This window comes from Cherax quadricarinatus, chromosome 43 (genome assembly GCF_038502225.1).
Source record: "Cherax quadricarinatus isolate ZL_2023a chromosome 43, ASM3850222v1, whole genome shotgun sequence".
Classification (NCBI taxonomy): Eukaryota; Metazoa; Arthropoda; class Malacostraca; order Decapoda; family Parastacidae; genus Cherax; species Cherax quadricarinatus.
The window spans coordinates 11,933,820-11,956,138 of NC_091334.1; the positions used below are offsets into that span (position 1 = coordinate 11,933,820).

General features: G+C 37.6%; 1 protein-coding gene across 5 annotated transcripts in view; it reads left to right on the plus strand.

Annotated features, from left to right (window-relative positions):
- LOC128694262 (ankyrin repeat domain-containing protein 50) overlaps window positions 1-21,650 on the plus strand; it is a 466,221-nt gene extending 444,571 nt beyond the window's left edge. For 2 of the 5 annotated variants that reach the window (XM_053784297.2, XM_053784298.2), the window contains 4 exons: window positions 4,674-6,116; window positions 7,828-8,189; window positions 8,818-9,000; window positions 16,083-21,650. In XM_053784297.2, the coding sequence (XP_053640272.1) occupies window positions 4,674-6,116; window positions 7,828-8,187 (1,803 nt within the window). In that variant the 3' untranslated portion in view covers window positions 8,188-8,189; window positions 8,818-9,000; window positions 16,083-21,650. Of the gene's footprint in view, window positions 1-4,673; window positions 6,117-7,827; window positions 8,190-8,817; window positions 9,002-13,235; window positions 13,388-16,082 lie in introns of those variants that run through there. The other 3 variants (XM_070093575.1, XM_053784300.2, XM_053784299.2) reach the window with 3 other exon arrangements.
- Window positions 21,651-22,319: the final 669 nt, after the last annotated feature.

Consider the following 22,319-nt stretch of genomic DNA (forward strand, 5'->3'; position numbering starts at 1 on the left):
TTTTGGCTAACACTGAAAACAAGCTAGACTTGATTCCCAGGATGGGTGAGATATATGAGCAAGTTCTGTACACCTACTATCCTGTTTTTTTACTATATTCATCAGGGAAAGAAATTGACACAGGCAATTGCCTGGCACATGGCCTGCCTGTAGGAGTAGGAAAACTCTCGAAACCAGTCACAGGTATAAAATAACCCCCTCTCAGTATTGTTGGCCCTATAGCAGAGGTGTGATAGGACTAATGTCTAAGGACACTAAGTTCCTGCAGGTGATATCTGGTTGTCATATTATAAGTAAGTTTATTCAGGTATACACAAATACAGTTACATAGAATTATCATACATAGCAGCACATGTGTAGAGAACCTGGGATAACCCAAAAAAGTCAGACAGTGACTTATTTCCATTGGGGTCCTTTTACCTTATTATTATAATATAAAGGTTATAATATTTTATTATTATTCTATAATGAAGATAACATTTTATTGTTATACTAAAAAGACTATCTACTACACGAGGGTCATTAAGACTATCCACAATACGAGGGTCATTACTAGGAATAAGGTAAAATTTACACGTATGTTAGCTAAAAAATAGAAAATCATTCCCCTCCCTTTCTGTAGCTACATTCATCAGACACCTTTTGGCACTCTTCTTGAACTGGTTCATGCTGTGACTGGCTTTGACATGTGCAGGTAGTCTGTTCCATTCCTTTATTGCTGTACAATAAAAGGTGTTTGAAGTTGTGCTCTCTCCCCCTAGTACTATGATTGCTTTGGTTCCCAACCTTGACAAAATTGACAGCAAGATATTCTGGACACTGTTTGTGAGCAATTTTATAAACATGATTTAGCTTCAGTTGTTTTACTCTGTCTTCAACATTCAGCATATCCAACTGCTGTAATTCATCCTGGCCTACATGTTCTCTTGGTCCCAGCCCCAGGATGAATCTTACGATTTTGTTCTGGGTGATTTGCAGTCTATCTTTCAGTTTTTTGTCAAGGCAGAGTACCATGAAGAGCAAGTGTAATCCATATGGCATTGTATAAGGGCTAGACATAGGGTCTTGCAAGCCTCAGTAGGTAGACACTGTGCTTGTCTATACAGGAACTTCAGTCTGGCATTCGCTTTCTTTACTACACTGTTCCCTATCAATTCTCCTGACATGCATGAGTCAAAGGGGATTCCCAGATATTTTACTGAAGAAACCATCACTTTGGTTTCATTACACTGAACATTAAAATTATTTACCCTTCTCAGTTTATGTTTCGTGCCAAAGAGAATGGCTTCAGTTTTCCCGAGGTGTAATGATAGTTTGTTGTCTACTAACCATTTGCTGCAGGACTCCAGTTCCAGTGTTAAAATATTAGCTATATCTTGTGGATCTTTACCTGACACTAACAGGGCACTGTCATCTGCATACAGTAGGAGTTTGCACTTGACACTGATAGGCATATCATTGACATAACATAAGAATAATAAGGGACCCAGAATACTACCTTGGGGAACTCCACATGTTATCGGCAAGGGTTCTGATTTCGTTTTGTTGATTTTGACTATTTGTCTCCTGTTGCTAAGGTAGGACTTAAACCAGTCTACAGAACCTATACCAATAGCTTGAAGTTTTTTACATAATATATTGTGGTTGACAGTATCGAAGGCCTTTTGCAGATCTAAGGTTACCATACCTATGAGGTTCCCCTTTGACATTTCAGTTCTCAGGTAATCCATCAGATTAATTAGGGAGGTGTCGGTTGAGTAGGATCTTCTAAAGCCCGATTGATAGCTATGGAGAATGTTGTTGTCATTAAGGTACTTAACTACTTGAGAGTACACCGCCCTCTCTAGAATTTTAGATATACTGAGTATACTAACAGGCCTATAGTTGCTGACATCAGACCTACTATTTTTCTTTAAGATAGGAGTAACTCTGGCCTCTTTGAACCCCTCTAGTACAGTATTAGTGGTGATTGATAGATTTATTATGTGAGCAATAGGGATTGACAGTTCAGAAGCACCATCTTTTAGGAACTTAGACGGGATGTTATCAGGGCCTGTGCTCTTAGTTGGGTTTAACCTGCTTAGTTCTTTTTGAATAAAGTCATGAGATACACTTACTAGTTGACAACTATTTGGGGTTACCCCTTTATTGGTATAGTATGTTTGAAACTTATCAGAGTCTGTGTTATAGGTATTTGATGCAGCTGGTAGTTTGCTTACTAGTGTTGATGCAACAGATGTGTAGTAGGAATTAAAGCAATTTGCCACCTTAGATGTTTCGTGGCATACCTCATTATCGATAGTGAGTACTATGTTAGACCTATCTACTGGCTTATGGCTATACCCCAACTGTTTTAGTTGTTGCCAGAGCTTTCTGGGGTTATGCTTATACTCTTCAGTTTTTGAGCAATAGTGCTTTACCTTTGCTCCTTATAAGTCTCTGTACTCTGTTCCTCACCCTTTGGAATTCATTTAGTGCTGCAATATCCTGTCTGTTTGCTTTAAATCTTTTTAGCAGCTGGTCTCTGAATTTCATATTATCTAATATCTCAGTAGTCATCCAGGGTTCAGTTTTTCGTTTAATCCCAACCTCTTTAACTGATGCAATATTATCAAGGATGGCAGTGAACATTGTTTTGAATTTTTCCCAGGCATCGTTTACATCCGTGCAACTTGTTATCTCTGTCCAGTCACAATTGTGTAGCCTATTTACCAGTGTTTCTTTACTGTAGTTTATAGTTGACCTCACTTTTATTGTCCTGTGTAGGCCTATCCTATCCCTAGTGATTTTCCTGGTGCAGTAAATGATGAAATGATCACTAAGACTTGTGGTAATGACGCCTGACTGACTAATGTTCTCAGCGCGGTTACAAAGTATGTGGTCAATTAGGGTGGCTGAGAACTGTGTGATCCGGGTTGGTATATTAATTAGTTGAGTGTAACTATTTAAACCTAGAATTTGCTTATACCTTTTGCATAGCCCGTTATTTTGCTGCTGAAAACAGATATTGAAGTTGCCCAGTATTATTGTCTCGCAATTGTTTTCAAGTCCGGACAATACTCTGGAAAAGTCTTCTAAGAACTGGTCCTGGGTAGGAGGGTGGTAACTAGTTCCTACTAAGATGGGTTTGGTCTTGGGAAGCAGCACTTCAAACCATAGGATCTCCAGTTTATTGTTATTTAAATCAGGTCTTGGGTTGTAAGCTAAGTCATTTCTAATGTAGGCACATACTCCACCACCCTTTCTGTTCCTATCTAAGCGTTTTATATTGTAACCTTCTATTTTGACCTCGTCGTCAGTCACTGTATCATTCAACCAGGATTCAGAGATGGTTATAACTGCCGCCCTAATTTTGTTAGCTAGAATCCTAATCTCTGCCAATTTAGGAAGAAGTGATCTTGCGTTGACATGAATAAAGTGAAGGCCTGTTTTCATAAAACAATTATAATCATCAATATATGGCAATGGGTCATTTGTATTAAAATTAGGTAAATCAATGTCTTCATTGCTAAAGGGTAACTGTGCCAAAGTGCATTTGTTACAAACAAAATTAATTTTGGCACTGTTGCTATAATTGTACATACATCCATCATGCACCCACCCCTTACACATTTTACATAAGGTGCCTTTTCTGTTTTTCATGCATACCTTAGTACAGTGTATGTACCTGTTTGGTAGTGTTTGAGATAATAATGGCTGTATTGTCTCACATTGACCTATGTATGCATTACATATGGAGTTAAGGTTATCATTCCTAGCTACTATACCGTCATTATCACCGTCATTTATCTGTCTGTTTTGCCTCTGCACAATAGTTTGAGGTCCTGGATTAATTTGGATATCACCACTTAAGAGCACTACAATAAGAGCTGTGTGCCACTGTTTTTGTAAGCTGCAAGCAGCATGCCAGAGTAGAAAAACTCTTGAAACTGGTAATGGAATATCAGTTTTTTTCATTTAGATCACACATATATACCAAACTTGTTTCCTAACAGCTATAAAATAGATCTGAAATTTTGAAAGATTATGAAGAACGGTTACCTGGTGAATGACTTCTTAAATATTCTTCAGCAATAAGAATTTGTTCAGATTCTTTTCTATATCTGTTACCCCTTAAACGGCCCAAACGTATATATACGTTCACTCGCGTGGCGCTCCAAATTTTTTGAGGAAAAAAAAAATCTTTTCTTTTAAAAGGAAAAAAGAGCATATGGTACCCAGGCATCCCCAATTATTTTAATATGGAACACAGTGAGTGCACACACCCATTCTCTCATGTCTAGGTGACTCAGGCTTATTGTGGCAATGTTGAATGAATAACAGAAAACGTATATATACGTTTGGGGCGCTACACGTGTGAACGTATATATACGTTTGGACCGTTTAAGGGTTAAATATTATTATTATAATCAAAAAGTGCTAAACCAACAAGGGCCATACAGCTATATCTGTTAAGCCACTTAATTTTTTTATTTGTATTTTAGTGCTATATTAGAGTTTTTTGTTGTTAATTTGTTTCTGTGTGAACCTGAGGAAGTGCTAAATAATTAAGTGCAATTTAACACCCGAGCAATGCGAGGTAATCCAAATTGATTTAAGGAAAGGATTGAGTGGGGCATAAGTGCTCAACTTTCATTGGTTTATTTTTTAACTGTTACTGCTAATTTTTTCAGGAGACTGTACGATTATTACTTGACAGAGGCTTAGATGAAACCCATAGAGATAATGCAGGCTGGACACCGTTACATTATGCGGCATTTGAAGGCCACTGTGGTGTGTGCGAAGCCCTCTTGGAAGCTGGTGCACGTGTTAATGAAGTGGATAATGACGGAAAGCATGCATTAGTCTTGGCTGCACAAGAGGGCCACACAGCAGTGGTAGCAGCCCTCTTAGATGCTGGAGCAGATATTCATCATACAAGTCATGATGGACGTTCTGCTTTGCGTGTAGCAGCACTGGAGGGACATAAAGATGTTGTACATCTCTTGTTGTGTCGAGGTGCTGATCTTCACTACAAAGATGCTGATGGACGCTCCACACTTTACCTTCTTGCTCTTGAAAATCGACTTGATATGGCAAAATTCTTAATGGAAAACAATGCAGACGTTGAGAGTACTGATCTTGAAGGTCGTACACCTCTACATGTCACAGCATGGCAGGGTCACACCCGAATGGTTGCTCTCTTACTGGACGGTGGTGCTCATGTTGATGCCGTTGACCGGGAACGTCGAACACCATTACAAAGTGCTGCTTGGCAAGGTCATGCAGAGGTAGTAAGATTGCTGCTGGAACGTGGTGCCACAGTAGACCACACTTGCTCACAAGGTGCTACAGCTTTAAGTATTGCTGCACAAGAAGGTCATGAAGAAAGTGTTGCAGCTCTTCTTCAATATGGTGCAAATCCAGCACATTCTGATCGTTGTGGTCGAACTGCCATTAAAGTAGCACTGAAAGGTGGTCATATCCATCTTGCTCGCATGCTAGAGGAGAGTATGGCTGTACAGCAACAACAGGGCGGTGTTCCATGGGGAATGGCAGCTTCCTCTTCAGTGGGATCAAGCTCAACAGCAGAAACTAAACCTTGCTCAGCTTTATTGTGTCCAGGCCTTGCAGCTTCACCAGCTGAATCCCCTGAATCTACATTTGAAAAACGTCGCTCGGTAGCTTCTCTTGGACAACATTCTTCTTCCAAGTCCTCTGGCAATCTCACTACCTCCACTCGCTCTTCAGGTGGCCCCAGAGCTCCCACACCCCGTGAGGCTCATGCTCATCATCATCTCCAACACCAACAACAACCTCCACCGCCACCTGCACCATCTGCACCACCAGCATCTGCCATGTCTCCAGTTTTAAGTTTTACACAGCAGCTTCAACAGTGTGGTCGTGGACGTGGCCGCCGTCATCCTCCACCACCACAGCCAGCACTGACTCCCTTAGATGAACCAGCTTCACCAATTTATGCCTCTCCACCACTGTCACCACTAAGTGATGGTCCTGGTGGAGGACGGCACATGCCAGCTGCAGCTATTTTAGAAGATGATTATACTGTTCCAATTCAGCACCCTGCAGGTCGGGCACCAAGACCATCCGCTCCTCCTGTTAACATTACACCAGAGGTATGTTCACTCATATTGCTACTATATCTAAGCTTCAAAGTAATTGTAATATTCATAGGCAAGTGCTAAACCCATTGGTGTCATACATTAGTTTGGGACTTGGAGGTAATAGTTTGATCCAGTGAAGGGGAGAATATCCCAAATTCTTGAATCAAAATCCTTTTACCATTAGCAAGGCACCTCCCTTGAAAAGTAAGTGTTTGAAATGTAGATTTTCATTTTAGTTTCCAGCTTTAAATTTAATTATTAAATATGTGAAACTTGTGGTTATAGTACAGATATACAGTACTCATAATGAATAGAAAATAAAGTGCTGTAGTGAAGAACGCTACAGGAAATAAGTGATGAAATGCAATAAAGAGTTTTATGGAGAGTGAGACTTAAGTAATGGTGTGTAAGAAAGAAGGAAACTATTGTCCAAAGCAGGCTTTGGAAGGGATGTGTGAGGTCACCATGATGGAGTTGTAATTTAAGTGCATGCTAAATTATTGGGAAGATGTGTGAGATTAAAGGATAATAAGTCTGATACAAAGTGGGTAATGTCACAGTTACTCATTGCCCATGACACTTCTTTTGGGAAATTCTGAAGAAAGGTTGTAAAAGGTGGTGGACAAGTATGGGAGGTTTTTACCCGAGTTTACTTGGAGAGGGTTTCGGGAGTCAACACCCCTGCGGCTCATTAAGTAAAAGAAGGAATTTAAAAGGAAATGTAGAAAAAAAGTAAGGTGATGAGAGTTACAAAATATCTAGTTAACTATTAGATTAGTTATCAGATTGGAGGGAGGGAGTATGGCAAAAATAAATATATTTTGATATTTTGGGAATGAAAAACTTGGTGAATCATAGAATAGATGAATGGAAAAAAGTAAATGGGTAGTAAGGCTCCTGTGGAAAGAAAAGTTTATCTATGGAGGTAAATAGGGAAGTGTTCCATAGTATATTGGTACCAACATTTTTATATGGATGTGAGACATGAGCTTTAAATATTACAGCAAGTAAGTGGCTAGAGGCAGTGAAGATGTCTTATTTGGGAGCAGTGTGTGGTAAGAATATAATGCAGAAAATTCATATAGAAATTAGAATAATACAGCATGGGGGTTATGAAAGATCTATGTAGTTTAGAGGGCAGGCATAGGAGTAGTAGTTATGTTTTGGGCATTTAAAGAAGATGGAGCAGAACAGGATAACCAAGAAGTGTAGAGTTCATGTTGGAAGGAAAGAGGAGTAGGAGTCATCACAGAAAAGGCTGGAAGGATGGGGTAAAGAAGGTTTTATATGGTAGTTTCTTCCAGCAAGAGGGAGTGGAAACAAGTGGCTTTCATGGCTTGATGTCCTATTGGGTTGTGAGCAAAGCTATTAAGTATTTACTCCAGGTTTCAGCACCTCAGTACTGCCATTAATTCCTAGGTGATCTACATCTAGAGCCTAGATTGCATGTAGTGTGTAAATATGTCTGTAATTTAGAAGAGGACAGTGCTTTTAGATTATTGGTGATTCACCATGCCCCATATAACAATAATAAAGGGATTACTGGATGAGAATGTTTTATGTGGTGAGAACTACCTCTGGTGAAGTGGTAGATCTGAAAGATATGGCAAGAAACTTTAATAAGAGTATGGCAGAAGGGTAAATGATTAAGCTTTGCATATTTTAAAAGGCTTGTAGGGTATTGTAATGTTACTGTAAAGGCTTTCTTTATAATTATCAGCAGTTATATCTGAAATTTCAGATAGGTCGTCGTGGCGGCGGAGTTATAAGCAGCGGGGGAGGGGCTGCTGTGCCAGGCATGGGTAACATACCAAGCATGGGTGTCAGTGTCCCAGGAGTGCAGGGAGCTGGATCCCCGAGCTCTTCTGGCTTTACATTTACACAAGACCAACATATGCGCATTATCCTGGGGACTCGATCTCCTGAGCCACGCCCTCGTCGCAATGGTATTGTGACCAACCCAAGCCTTAAAGCTGCTCATGCCAAGGCTGCTCATCTTCTACGGAATGGTCTAAGTGGCCGCCCAAGACCACCACCAGCCAGACCTAATGGTCTCCCACTCAAGAAAGAAACTCCACTATGACCGTATGTAACTTCTATAATTTCTTGTGTAGTATTATATTTATGGGGAAGCTCCAAACCTATAAGAATCATACAGCACCTTGGGATTAAGAGAATGTGGAGGATAGTCCCAATTCCTTGGTTCAAAAGCCCTTCACTGGCATCAGGGCATCTTCATTTGATTCTTGTTACTAAAACAATGAATATTACAAGTAGATATTGTAACATATTATATTCACTTTCATTACCACTTCTTTTCATGTAAATTATGCATATTGAGTACATTGAGACAGTGATTGTGTGAATTGTGTTTCACATCAGTTTCATTTATGTCTGTGTCTGGGCTGTTGGATTATCCTAAATACAATATATAATTTATTGTTAATGTTTAGTGTAAATATTTTACCATCAGTTTATTCAGAAGTAATTAGCTTACAGAATGCTCATAAGTAAATTCTGTAAATAGTCTGTAGTCAGCTTTTGTGTTAAAAAAAATCACTGTCAGGAAAAAGTCTCTAATGTTTCTTATTACTGTACATTGACAACTACAAGGGGAAATTTTTCTTTCTGGAATACACATTCTTATTTGCTGTATTTTCAAGAGTTCAATTCCAATCTTGTCAAAAACTTATTTATCTTCCTTTTTTTGCAGAAAGATGAAAACAGATTGTGGTGACCCTGTACCATGGTACCAAGGATACAACTGAAGATGCCAGCTGTCACAAAATGGAAGTGCAACTTGTCAAAAAAAAAACTCTCTCTCTCTCTCTCTCTCTCTCCGTGTACTGTAGTATCCCTTAAGCTGACCTCTTAGTAGCAGATATTTATATCAATGGTGCGTTAATATTGTATATTTTAGATAAAATAGCTTAATATTGATAATATAATTAAATACTATACTGTAAAGGAAGAAAGTTGAAAGTGAACATAGATAAGAGTAAGATGATGAAGGTATTGAATGAGTTAGATAAAGAAAAATTGGATATCACATTGGAGGGAGGGAGTATGGAAGAAGTGAATGTGCTCAGATATTTGGGAGTAGACTTGTCAGTGGATGGGTTTATGAAGGACGAGGTTAAGCATACAATTGATGAAGGAAAAGAGATGAGTGGTGCATTGAGGTATCTATGGAGACAAACATTATCCATGGAGGTAAAGAAGGAAATGTATGAGAGTATAGTGGTACCAACACACTTATGTGGGCATGAAGCATTGGTTGTAAATGCTGCAGCGAGAAAGAGGCTGGAGGCAGTGGAGATGTCATGTCTAAGTGCAGTCTGTGGTGTAAATATTATGCAGAGAATTCGTAGTGTGCAAATTAGGAGGAGGTGTGGAGTTACTAAAAGTATTATTCAGAGGGCTGAAGAGGGGTTGTTGAGGTGGTTTGGTCATTTGGAGCAAAATAAGATGACTTGGAGAGTGTATAAATTTGTAGTGGAAGGGAGGAGGGAGTAGGGGTCATCCTAGGAAAGGATGGAGGGAGGGAGGGTAAAAGAGGTTTTGTGTGCAAGGGGCTTGGACATGCAGCAGGCATGTGTGAGCGTATTAGATAATGGTGAATGGTTTTTGGGACCTGACAAACTGTTGGTGTGTGAGCAGGGTAACATTTTGTGAAGGGAGTCAGGGAAACTGGTTAGCCAGACTTGAGTCCTGGGGGTGGGAAGCATTATGGCTGCACTTGACGTTTGACTGTCACAACCCCAAATCCTGAGGTGTCTCATGGTGTCTCAAAATATTTGGAAAGAAAAAAAAAAAAATCTCATGAAATTATAGAGAATCTTTTCCCGATGGTAATGACACCAAAAGTATGAAATTTGATGGAAACTTACGGAATTACGCTCTCGCGAAGTTGGCGACCTCAGCGATATTTACGAATCAGCGATTTTGCCCACCTTGAGCCCTATTTTCGGCTAATTCCATTGTTCCAGTCGACCAAACTCATAGCTATTTCTTTAGAACTTCATTTGTTCTACTGATTGAGTACAAGAAACTGCCCATTTACCAATTTCAACTACCCAATAAAGTGATCAGAAATTGGCAGTTTGGCCAATTTCATGCAAATTAAAAAATATGCCAATTTCAAAATAGGGTCCAGAATGAACAATACAGACATTCCTGGCTCTAAGATAACATTTTCTTTGTTCATCAGTCATGTCTCCAGGCCCCTCTGATATTACTCTTGCTTTCTATTTTGAATTTTTATTCAAACAAAAAATAGAAGATTTACTGTTATGTAGACTACCGCAATATTGTAATAATTGTATAAATAATGTCAACCCATTCATGACTGCATATTAGAATGGCCAGTTGGACATTTATTGGACAATGACGTCATTTGTTTACTCTTGAACATCGGCAAAAATCAAACATTTCCCTTACTTTGAGCTCTATTTCAAGGTCCTTTTCATAGTAAAACCAATCAAAATCACCTCCATTTCTATATGTTTTCCATTCTATCAAATGTGACTACGAAAACGAGAATATAACCATAAAATCTTTATGAAAATACACTTCAAAGTTGACATTTTAATCCAAAAACACGGTTGGAGTTTTTTTTACTCATTATGCACTGCTTGCTGCAGGATTTTTTTTTATACTGCGCACACTGACCACACATACCCATTCCCTCAGATGTGGGACTAGCAGCTTTCTCCCGCTTGATTTGAAGCCGCTAGAATTTTTGAGTATACAGTGGACCCCCGCATAGCGATATTAATCCGTGCAAGAGAGCTCATTGTTATGCGAATGAATTTTCCCCATAAGAAATAATGGAAATCAAATTAATCCGTGCAAGTCACCCAAAAGTATGAAAAAAAAATTTTACCACATGAAATATACATTTTCCTACACACAAAGAGAAGGATACATGCACAATAGTAGAGTAGTACATGCACAATATATATTGTGCATGTACTACTCTACTAAATGAAGAATAAATGACACTTACCTTTATTGAAGATGCAGCAATGACTGATGAGACACTGTGTCCTGGGAGTGCCTTTTCCTCCTGAGTACTGTAGGTCCTGTTTGGCATTTTCTTCCAGAACAGGCCTTATCACACTGTGTATGCCACTACGATTCTTAAATCCCTCAAACCAACCTTTGCTGGCTTCAAATTCACCAATATGAGCACTAGTTCCAGGCATTTTTCCCTGTTCAACTGGGTGTTAGTCGACTGGTGTGGGTTGCATCCTGGGAGACAAGATTAAGGACCCCAATGGAAATAAGTTAGACAGTCTTCGACGACACTGACTTTTTTGGGTTATCCTGGGTGGCAAATCCTCTGGGGTTAATTGTTTCTTGGTATTCTCAATAAGCCACACCAACAACGGTGCTACAGCAGCAGCAGCAGCAGCTGACAGTGCTACAGCAGCAGCAGACGATGCTACAGCAGCAGCTGACGGTGGTACAACAGCAGCAGCAGCAGCTGACAGTGCTACAGCAGCAGCAGATGATGCTACAGCAGCAGCAGACGATGCTACAGCAGCAGCAGACGATGTTACAGCAGCAGCAGATGGTACAACAGCAGCAGCAGCTGACGGTGGTACAACAGCAGCAGCAGCTGACGGTGGTACAACAGCAGCAGCAGCTGACGGTGGTACAACAGCAGCAGCAGCTGACGGTGGTACAACAGCAGCAGCAGCTGACAGTGCTACAGCAGCAGCAGACGATGCAGCAGCAGCAGCTGACGGTGGTACAGCAGCAGCAGCAGCTGACGGTGGTACAGCAGCAGCAGCAGCAGCTGTACCACCAATAGTAGCGATGGTTGATTGGGGTTTATTATACAACCTGGCCAGCTCGGAGACACGCACTCCACTTTCATACTTATCAATGATCTTTTTCTTCATCTCTATAGTAATTCTCACCCTTATTGCTGTAGGGTTGGCACTAGAAGCTTTCTTTGGGCCCATGGTCACTTATTTTGCAGATAAAATCACCAAAAACACTGTAATAATACGAAATGTTCCGATTGTATGCTTGGATGTTACCGCGGAGGCTGGCTGGTAAACAATGCCACCGGCGGAACATGTGAGCGTGGCTCAGGCCGCACATAGACGCGTCTCAGACGAACAGTGTTGAGCGGGTTTTTTAGCAGTATGCGAGGCAAAATCTTGGCGATAAAATGTAGCGGTATGCGGATTTAACGTTATGTAAGGCCAACGGTATGCGGGGGTCCACTGTATATACGTCAAACACATTGGCTCGTAAGACGTATCCTATATATGACCAAAACAGTCAAAGGGTTAAAGGAATGGTTTGGGATATTGGCTGTTTGGAGTGACATATAAACTGTCGTTTCTGAGTGCCTCTTCAATGACAGTGATTATGTGTGAATCACGGTGAAAGTGTTTCTTGCTTTTTTTGGGTCACCCTGCCTTGGTGGGAGACGGCTGACGTTTTGGAAAAGAATACATGAAATACATGCAAAAAATTAGTAGTTGAATTAGATATCTTGAATTTTGAAAGAATGTGATGAAGAGTTAGGTACCCAATTGGAGTTCATATTTATTATCCTCCAAGGAGATAACTTGGATATGTACCAAATTCCTGGTTTTCACATGGTGCCTTTAGTAATTTTATTTTTGACATCTTATAACTTAATACCACTTCGTTATTTTTGTAGATGATATGATTTTGTACAACTCATTTAATGCCTTTTATTTTTATCAAAAAATATTAATGCAAAGTACTATCTTTTTGCATCACTCACTACTTTAAAACATTTTAGATGTTTACCATTTAGAAAATTTTAAATTCATTATAAACAGTTATTATGCTGTATTTGAAATATGCACAAAATCCATATCTCATGGGCAGGATAGACAGATATTGTCATATTAATCAACAACACATTTATCAGCAGTTCCTTACTGATGCTGTATAGTGTGTTCACTCTGCAAAAACATGGAATTGAAGTTATATTATGTACTACTACAAACTACTAACTACTACTACTATGACTCCTATTTTTTGTTTTAACACATCGGCCGTCTCCCATTGAGGCTGGGTGACCCAAAAAAGAAAACAAACACATTCACCATCATTCACACATAATCACTGTCTTTGCAGAGACACTCAGATACGACAGTTCAGATTTCACTCCAAACAGCCAATATCCCAAGCCCCTCCTTTAAAGTGCAGGCATTGTACTTCCCACCTCCAGGACTCATAAGAACATAAGAAAGAAGGAACACTGCAGCAGGCCTACTGGCCCATGCGAGGCAAGTCCATGTCACCCCCCAGCTTAGATCAGTGACCCACCTAGTCAGGTCACATCCACTTAAGGAAGGGACACGGCATCAGACCCACTAGCACAAGCTAGTCAGGTCCACCTCACACCCATCCACACCCACTTGTGTATTAATCTAACCTATTTTTAAAGCTATACAGCATTTTAGCTTCTATGACCATACTTGGGAGTTTGTTCCACTCATCCACAACTCTTTTACCAAACCAGTGCTTTCCTATATCCTTCCTGAATCTGAATTTTTCCAACTTGAAACCATTGCTACGAGTCCTGTTTTGGCTAGATATTTTTTAGTGTGCTATTTACATCCCCTTCAGTTATTCCTGTTCTCCATTTATACGCCTCAATCATATCCCCCCTAATTCTACACCTTTCTAGAGAGTGCAGATTCAGAGCCCTCAGTCTATCCTCATGGGGAAAATTTCTGATACATGGGATCAACTTTGTCATCCTCCTTTGTACTTTTCCAGTGCATTTATATCCATTCTGTAATACGGTGACCAGAACTGTGCAGCATAATCTAAATGAGTCCTAACCAAAGATATACAGGTCTCCCTCAACATTCGCGTTTTCACTTTTGCAGGCTTCGAACATTCGCAAATTCCCAGCTGCCCAGTCATATTTAAAATATGTCATTACAAATGTTAGGAATTGTGGCAGTGGCAGAGTTTGTTTGGAGATAGGACAAGATAGTCCTTCAATATGACTCTAATATCAACTCTACGGCTTATTTATCTATCACAATTCATCTATTATGACAAAATTAATAACATAGGAACATGACATATACTCTAGAATGAATAAAATATGTCATTATGTCACAAGTGTTGTGTTGGGTGTATAAGGGCCACTGAGACATAAACCTTACATAGTGGTGGTAAAGGCAGTAGAGATTAGAGATGGCATTGTTGTCAGTTGCCCTATATAACTCCAACAACATTGGAGGAGTTAGGTTGCTGTCCTTTTTCTATCGATTAATTGTTTAACTTACTTGCTACACTTTATCGCTGGCTGGCACTATAGCCTTTATCAACTCATGCTGCTTTAGTATCATACATATCGTAGAATCACTGAAGAAGGCATATTCTCCCCTCTCTCTTCCTCCTCCACTTTGGTAACCTGCTACCAAAGGGCTGGCACTAGTACAATATTTTATGATGTTTTCTTGTGTTTTATGATGGTTCAATAGGTTAAGGAAGCAGTACTGTTAGGCTAAGTAAATGCTATTATTATATTTCCCTACAATATATTTGGGCATGAAACATTTATGATTTTTCAACATTCACAAGGTTCTTGATCCCTAACCCTCGTGAGTGTGGAGGGAGACCTGTATAGAGTTGAAGAACAACCTGAGGACTTCTGTTATTTATACTTCTTGATATGAAGCCAAGGATTCTGTTAGCATTATTACAAACACTTATGCAATGTTGTCTTGGTTGCAGATTACTGCTAACCAGAATTCCTAATTTTTTTTTGCAATCAGTAATATTAAGATCTACAATATTTAGTTTATATGTGGCATGGTTATTTTCCTGTCCAGCATTTAGAATTTTTCATTTGTCTATGTTAAACTGCATCTGCCACTTCTCCGACCATTGCATCAGTCTGTTCAAACCATCCTGGAGTGCTCTAATGTACTCTTTGGAATGAATTGGACGGTCTGTTTTGGTGTCATCAGCAAACTTGCTTATATCGCTATTTATTCCCTCATCTATGTTGTTTATGTAAATTGTGAACAACAAGGGGCCCAACACTGAATCTTGTGGAACACCGCTTGTGATGCACCCGCATTCTGATTTCTCCCTGTTTATGCAAATTCTCTGCTTCCTATTTGTCAACCATGCCTCTACCCAGGAAAAAATTTCACCTATTCTGTGTGCCTTAAGTTTCCTCAATAGCCTCTGATGTGGAACTCTATTGAAAGCCTTACTGAAGTCCATATATAGAGTATCATATTCATTACCATGAGCTACGTCCTCAAGTACCTTACTTGTAAATAGGTATTACATTTGCCATTTGCCATTTGTCTGGCTAACCAGATTCCCTGAACCTCCTTCACAAAATATTACCCTGCTCACATTCCGACAGCTCGTCAGGTCCCAAGAAACATTTATCTTCATACACTCTTATCTAACATACTTACACATGCCTTCTGAGCGTCCAAGCCCCTCCCTCCATTCTTTCCTAGGATAACCCCTACCCCTCCTCCTCTCCATTATAGATTTATACACCCTTCAGGTCATCCTATTTTGCTCCATCCTCTCTAAATGAGCAAACCACCTCAGCAACCCCTATTATTATTATATAGACTAAGAATTATTGCAGATGTAATGAGGATATATTGTAATACGTATTTAGGCTTTAGCTTTTATAGAATGCTTTTAATTCTTTAGAAGCCTCAGTTATAAATGCTGTTGAACAAGAAATTGGAAACATTCATATTACTGGGTAACATGATCAGTTTTACAATGACAGAAACCTTTCATGCAATTTGAAAACACCATTTTTATTCCTGTTACTGATGCATGTACTGGTATATGTCATACTTTTCCCAGTGAGGAATTTGCTTTTAATAATGCCAATTTTTTAAGTCATTAGATTTCATTAGTTTAACACAAAACATGAGTAATCCTTTTCTATACTTTAGTTATAATATATTCTTGTTACAGGAAAATTACTTCTGAGAAGAAAATGAGGCAGAAGAGATAAATCAGTGAAAGCAGAGGGTCCATCATAAGATAACAATGATTATCATGGCAACACGATGAACCGGAGATTTGTTGTAGATATACTACATACAGTGATATATGTTGCAGAAAAATCAAGGAAGTTCTTACAGTACATTCTATTTTGAAATAGCAAATGGTAAAATGACTAATGAGTGTTATATGCAAGTTTAATAGGTTCAGTGACAGTAATGGCATCTTCAACTGCCAGTGTATTGTGAAGTCCAAGTACTGTAATGCTGGCAAGTAAATTTAATAGAGCAAACCTCAAAAGTTTATTATATTTTCCAAATTAGGTTCACCCAACCTGTTTGGTGAATTTGTTACAAATATTGGTACATTTCTATTCCTTTTACATGGAAATTTATCAGAAACCCTTTAAAAAAAATTTATGTGAATGCCTTGTTCAGACAATTTTTTTAAGTTCCATGTCACATTACCGTCCCTGGTGCCAAGTTAGTAACAGTACTCAGAGCAGTGTTTTGATGACTGAATTGGAATCCCCCACACCAAAGTCTGCAAGGCTGTTGTTATGGCAGCTTGGAATCCAGGTAAATAATCGATTGCTTTAGGTTCTCTGTTTATTTTAACAGCTACCAGATGTGTATTAGGACTTCATAAGTAATGATATTTGTCCAATTAACACATTTCTTTGTACATTCTTTTAGTGAATTAAATTTTTTGGTTGCTAAAGGAAATACTGTAACCATCAATTTATTTTTTTAATAATCTTTTTTAAATTTTCCTAAATTTTATGGATAAGAAATTTTCTTCATAGGGTCCCAAACTGCCATATGAACATGTCTGTGTATGTTTTATTGCTGTTGTATCCTATATGTATATAGCGGTGCCCTGTACTAGTCGTGTAGTTCGCTGTTGTACTATCATGTGCAAATGTAAAAAGTGTCCTCACCTTGCACATGTACAGATTTAGCAATATAAACTTAAGTAAACATTTACAGTGTGTGTGATGTAATATGTACAGCTCTATAACTATACCATTTATTACTGGTCATTGAACAGTTATTGGCTGGTATCCAATATATAAAAGTGTACTTTTGTTGGATGCACTTATCAACACTAATGTACTGCCTCATAATGCTTATGCATTGAAGAGGAAGTCACTCAAGCTCAGCAAGAAAGCAATAGGGATTTTTAATTCACTTTACAATGTGCTTAACAGGTTTAGCCATAGTTGATCCTCCATGCTTTTGCCAATATTATATATTTCTCAGAAGTGTGTTGCTATCGTTTGAGGTATACTGTATATTATTTGTTTTTTGTCAGAAGTAAATAATATTGAGTTTTGTAGATGTTAATTTACAGTAATTAAAAATGGAGAGGTGCTTTCTGTTTGTTGTGCTCTTTGTTGGTTTTTAAAAAAAAAGGAAAGGATTTCAGTTAATAAGTACAAACAATTGGCATGTGGAAGCTCTATTACAATATAATGCATTGTTAAATTTTGTTTTCTCTTTAGAATACATAACATAAATGACGAGTAAAAACACCTTATTATTATACTCTACATGTAAAGTTATTACAAACATATATTATTTTGATAAAAACATTAATACAGTATTTAAGTGAGTTCCTTTAATATGATATAATTTTGGTATGAACCTTTGTAATTGATACCAACAAACAATTTGAAAAGACACAAGCAAATGCTAGGATATGTTTATTAGAAAAAGTTTTGGTCCAGGGATCTTGATCAAAGCCCAGGACAGAAATGTTGTCTAATAAATATGTCTTAGTGTTTGCTAGTGTGTCTTTATATAATACAACTTATGACTGCAACATAATAGTTTCGTCCTTACAGAACACGAAAATGAGAACTTTCAGCTAAAGTATTTGATATAGGTATTACCAGAATATTGATATACAGTTATTCTTTAAGTGTAGTCTTCACTTTAATCTGTACCTAGTAAATTTTGTAGATTACACTACTGTAATGTGTTACATATGAGTAAGGGGGACACTGAGGTGTTTATACATCATAATTTTTTATCATTCATGGCCATCTTTCTCATTGGTAACTTTTTCAGTCATTATATGTAAGAGTGAACTGCATTCATAAGATTCTTTTACTTGATGAGGGAAATATGCACAAGAACTAGCATGACAAAGATATAAATAAATATTTGTATCTGTGATACTTTGTTCCTTTTAGGTGTTGAATAAGCAATTGCCACTAATACCAAGGTATGGCTTGATCATGTCTCTGTTATGTACAATACTTGTCTGAGGTAGCCATTCCAGTTTTAATTTGGAACTTTTGTTTACATGAGTAGATGAAAGTTTACAAAATCATTATTATTTTATTTTTATTTTCTTGTGTACAGAATATTTATATTAATATGTCAGAATTGTTTTTCCAAGAATGTGAATGTACAGTCAGCACCATTACTCTTTAGCTGTCAGTAATTTTCTTTTAAAATTCAAGTGAGGCATGGGTAATCGTTTAATTCAGATTGAAATAAAAGAGTGGTGTGGGCTGTGGCCTCCAGATGAAAACTCCTGAAGAGGCAGACATGTGCAGGAGTTGCTATTATATTTTTGGATATTTACCTGTTTGAGCTTGCAAGGGGTGAGCTTGAGCTCTTGATGCCATGATAGAGGCCATGGAAATCAACCTTTGTCTCTACCCTCACCACTATGATAAAATTTAGCATAATTCTATTAATTTTCTTCACCAACTGGATAGTATTTCACTAGGCAGTTTGAGCAGTGGCACAGTTGGGGGAGGGGGGGTTAAAGCCTCCCCAAGATGCAAATACTTTTCCTTTATTTTTTCCAGTTAATGGCTAATCTTCACTGTATTACCTTGACCAGTGACCACAAAAGCATGACAGTTTAATCTTACTGAAAAGAACATGTTTTTAAAAATTCTTTGAATTTTTCAGTCATATGATTTTTAAGCCCCTCCTGAATTGAAATCCTGGTTATGCCAATGGTTTTGGGGAAAGGTTGCTGCATCTCTGTAACATTTTGACTTTAGTATAAATGGCACTTAAAGATCTATTACAGCTTACTATGATATTGATGGTGGATAAAATTTTAGGGATTAAAAAATTAATACAGTGGTTCAGTATTATGATTAACCTGGATTTGTAGGTGCTTAATATTCATGAGGAGCTAGAGATGTTTCAACATACATGACTTGACGGCTCTGTAGGTTTTCAGTCTCTTACTAGAACCATCTGAACAGGGCTGATTTTTTTTTTCTTTTACTATCTCTGCCCTGGTAAACTCCTCTAATCTGCTAGCCAAAATATTACTTGACAAACCTCTCGAATACAACTCGGTCTCAGCATTGTAAAATAGTGACAGGTAATTCTTCAATATTATAGTGTTCACTGAAAGCTAGGAAAAGATCATGTCCACACATTTTTATAATTTTATACAGTATTAGTTTTTTTTTTTTTTTTTGCTAAATGGTTGTATAAGGCTCATGACTAATGAGAATTCTATGATCACCATTTGTTCATGTTAATGAAAACATTTGATCAGTTGTGTGTGTTCATTTGTTTTAGTTCAGTTGAAATATTTATATCCTGTTCACATTTATAAAATACTGTTTAAGGAAAAATACAGTTTTATTGAGCTAACCAGTTTCACATGGGTAAGTGGGAATTAAGAAATGACATGATAAAAAAAAAAAGCTGTAATCAATGTCAGCAAGTTGAAAATCAGATTGTATGGTAGACCTCTTAAGTATATACATTTGTAAAGTCAACTAACATGAGAATTATCACTAGGATAAAGTCCACCAAAAAAAAAAAAAAAAAAAAAAAGCATCTTACTTCTGGCAGTCTTCACACTTAACACATTATAGTGCTTCCACAGGCAACAGAAGCCAATCAATATATTACATATAATCATATTGCAAATTCTTATATGTTATATTTTATGTGTATTTCCAATATGGAAACATCAGATTTGCTTTGAAATTTTTAATTAGTCAGCATTGAATAAAAAATCATTACAATACATGTATATTAATGCATTCATCATTTGAAAGATTGTAAATTTCTTGTATTACACAATTTGATTTTAGGGTTATAAGTAATCAAACAATATAATTCTGTGTACTTTTAGTAATACTGTGCATTACTTGAAATAATCATTTTAAATAAAATGATTGTTGACCCCACATAAAGTGGCAGATCAAAAGTCCACTAGTTCATTGTCACTTTAAACAGCTGTTGGTTAACATGCAATATTTTATGCTCCATAAGTGCATTTCATTATGTAATATAAAAAGTTCACGTGAACTTTGATTTAATATAGTATTTTGCATTTCATGCTATGGAAATGTATTTGCCTCCATAGTTTTGCTGTACAGATTTCCCTTGTATTTATTTTGTACACTTTTGTATTTAAGTATTGCTTTGTATCCTACATGTTATGTGTAGTAGTTTAGCATTAGCTTACCTTTGAAAGTTCAGGCCAGCTTTAATATGTTTATGTTATGGTCTATATGTGATCATTAACTCAACTTGCTGATAAATACAGGCTGTTGGTTACAAGGCCTATGTGAATATTCTGTGTTTGAGGTTCTGCAAAACATCTGGCCTTGTTATTCAAAGGTTGAATGACCACATGGAAAACAAATATTTTTCTATTCATCTTTCACCAATAGTTGGCATGAATTATTTTAACATCATGTTCCACATAAACAAATGGTTAACTGTACTAGACAGCCCTACAGGCTGGTATAGTACAGTTATGTACTGTACCTACAATGAAGGTACTGAAAATATGGCTCATTCATTCATTTTCATTGATACTTTAGTATCATCTTTGCACTAAATGCTGGGATACACCACTATAAAATGCTCAAGCTTCTTATTTAAACATTCACTTGAATTTTAATTCATATAATTTTGGTGGGATAATGGGTACACTACCATATTAATTTTATTTCATTTTGTAAGGGGGTGAGAAATTATTTTGTCACTGCCAGCATTAATTAAAAAATAGAGCATTTTCTTTACTTGGGAAGAAATATTTTCAAAAAGAAAACGTGCATTTTTATGGAAGCTGAATACTCATTTATGGGTAGTTCAAGGCTAATCCTAGTACTAATATTAATTATCAAGCACATTCATTTCACATACAAATAAGAAAATGGGTATGTTATTATCAAAGTTAATCAACTAGATACTGTATGTACATCAGTGTGTAGGAGTGAATGTTTGATCTCAAAATGCTGAATGCCAAAAATAAAAAGGGGTGACTCAATACACGTGGGGTGACTTAAGATATTTTTGTAGTCAAACAGCTTTCAAATGTGATTTATCCATAAAATAATATTTTATTGTGTCATGTCTGACAGTTTGGTTTCCATAACATGCACTCATTTATGCAGTGATAATATTAAAAGCCTTAGTACAGTAATATATCTTTGTTTATGTACCCTATGGCTGTAACCCTGTTTAACAATGTATATTGTTAGGCATTACTTGATGTAATTCCATGAACAGTAAATATACACTTATCCTGTTGGCATCCTTTGTTTAATTATACTGCCCTGATTATTAATAGACTTGCTTCATGGTAATATGTAACATAAGAAAAAAGTAGTACTACTGGTTCATGCCTGACAGGTCTTACTTACTGACTTGTGTATACATACACTGTGTTTGTCTAATCCAGTTTTAAAGGTACCCAAGGGCAGCACCAGAATTTCTATACTGGGAGGGGGGCTCAAGAGTGGCTGTCTCATTGGAAGGGGGGCTAGATGTGTTTTGCAGCAGTGTCATTATGATTACTATTTTTATTGGGGGCTTTGGGAGCTGTAGGAATTTTTGAGGGGATTGCATCTTCTCAAACCACCTCTTGGTGCTGCTACTGAAGCTGCCTGGCCCAGGGTCGGGCTCTGGGAGTAGAAAGACTCAAACCTAATCAAAGGTATAAGTGATATTTGTACATGTTCTACTTTATACTCAATTCAAGGGGAAATGCCTTTGTTGCTAAGAAGGGAGCTTGATCCAATCTAGTCTCATAATCTGATAGGAAAAAAATTTCAGGGATACTTGAATGATGTTTTCAGGGGTCAATGCCACCATAGCCCAGCCCCAGACCAGGCCACCTGGTGGATCAAGGGGTGATCAACCAGGCTATTACTGCTGGCTATATGCAGTTCAGTGTACAAACCACAAATCAAATGGTCAGGAA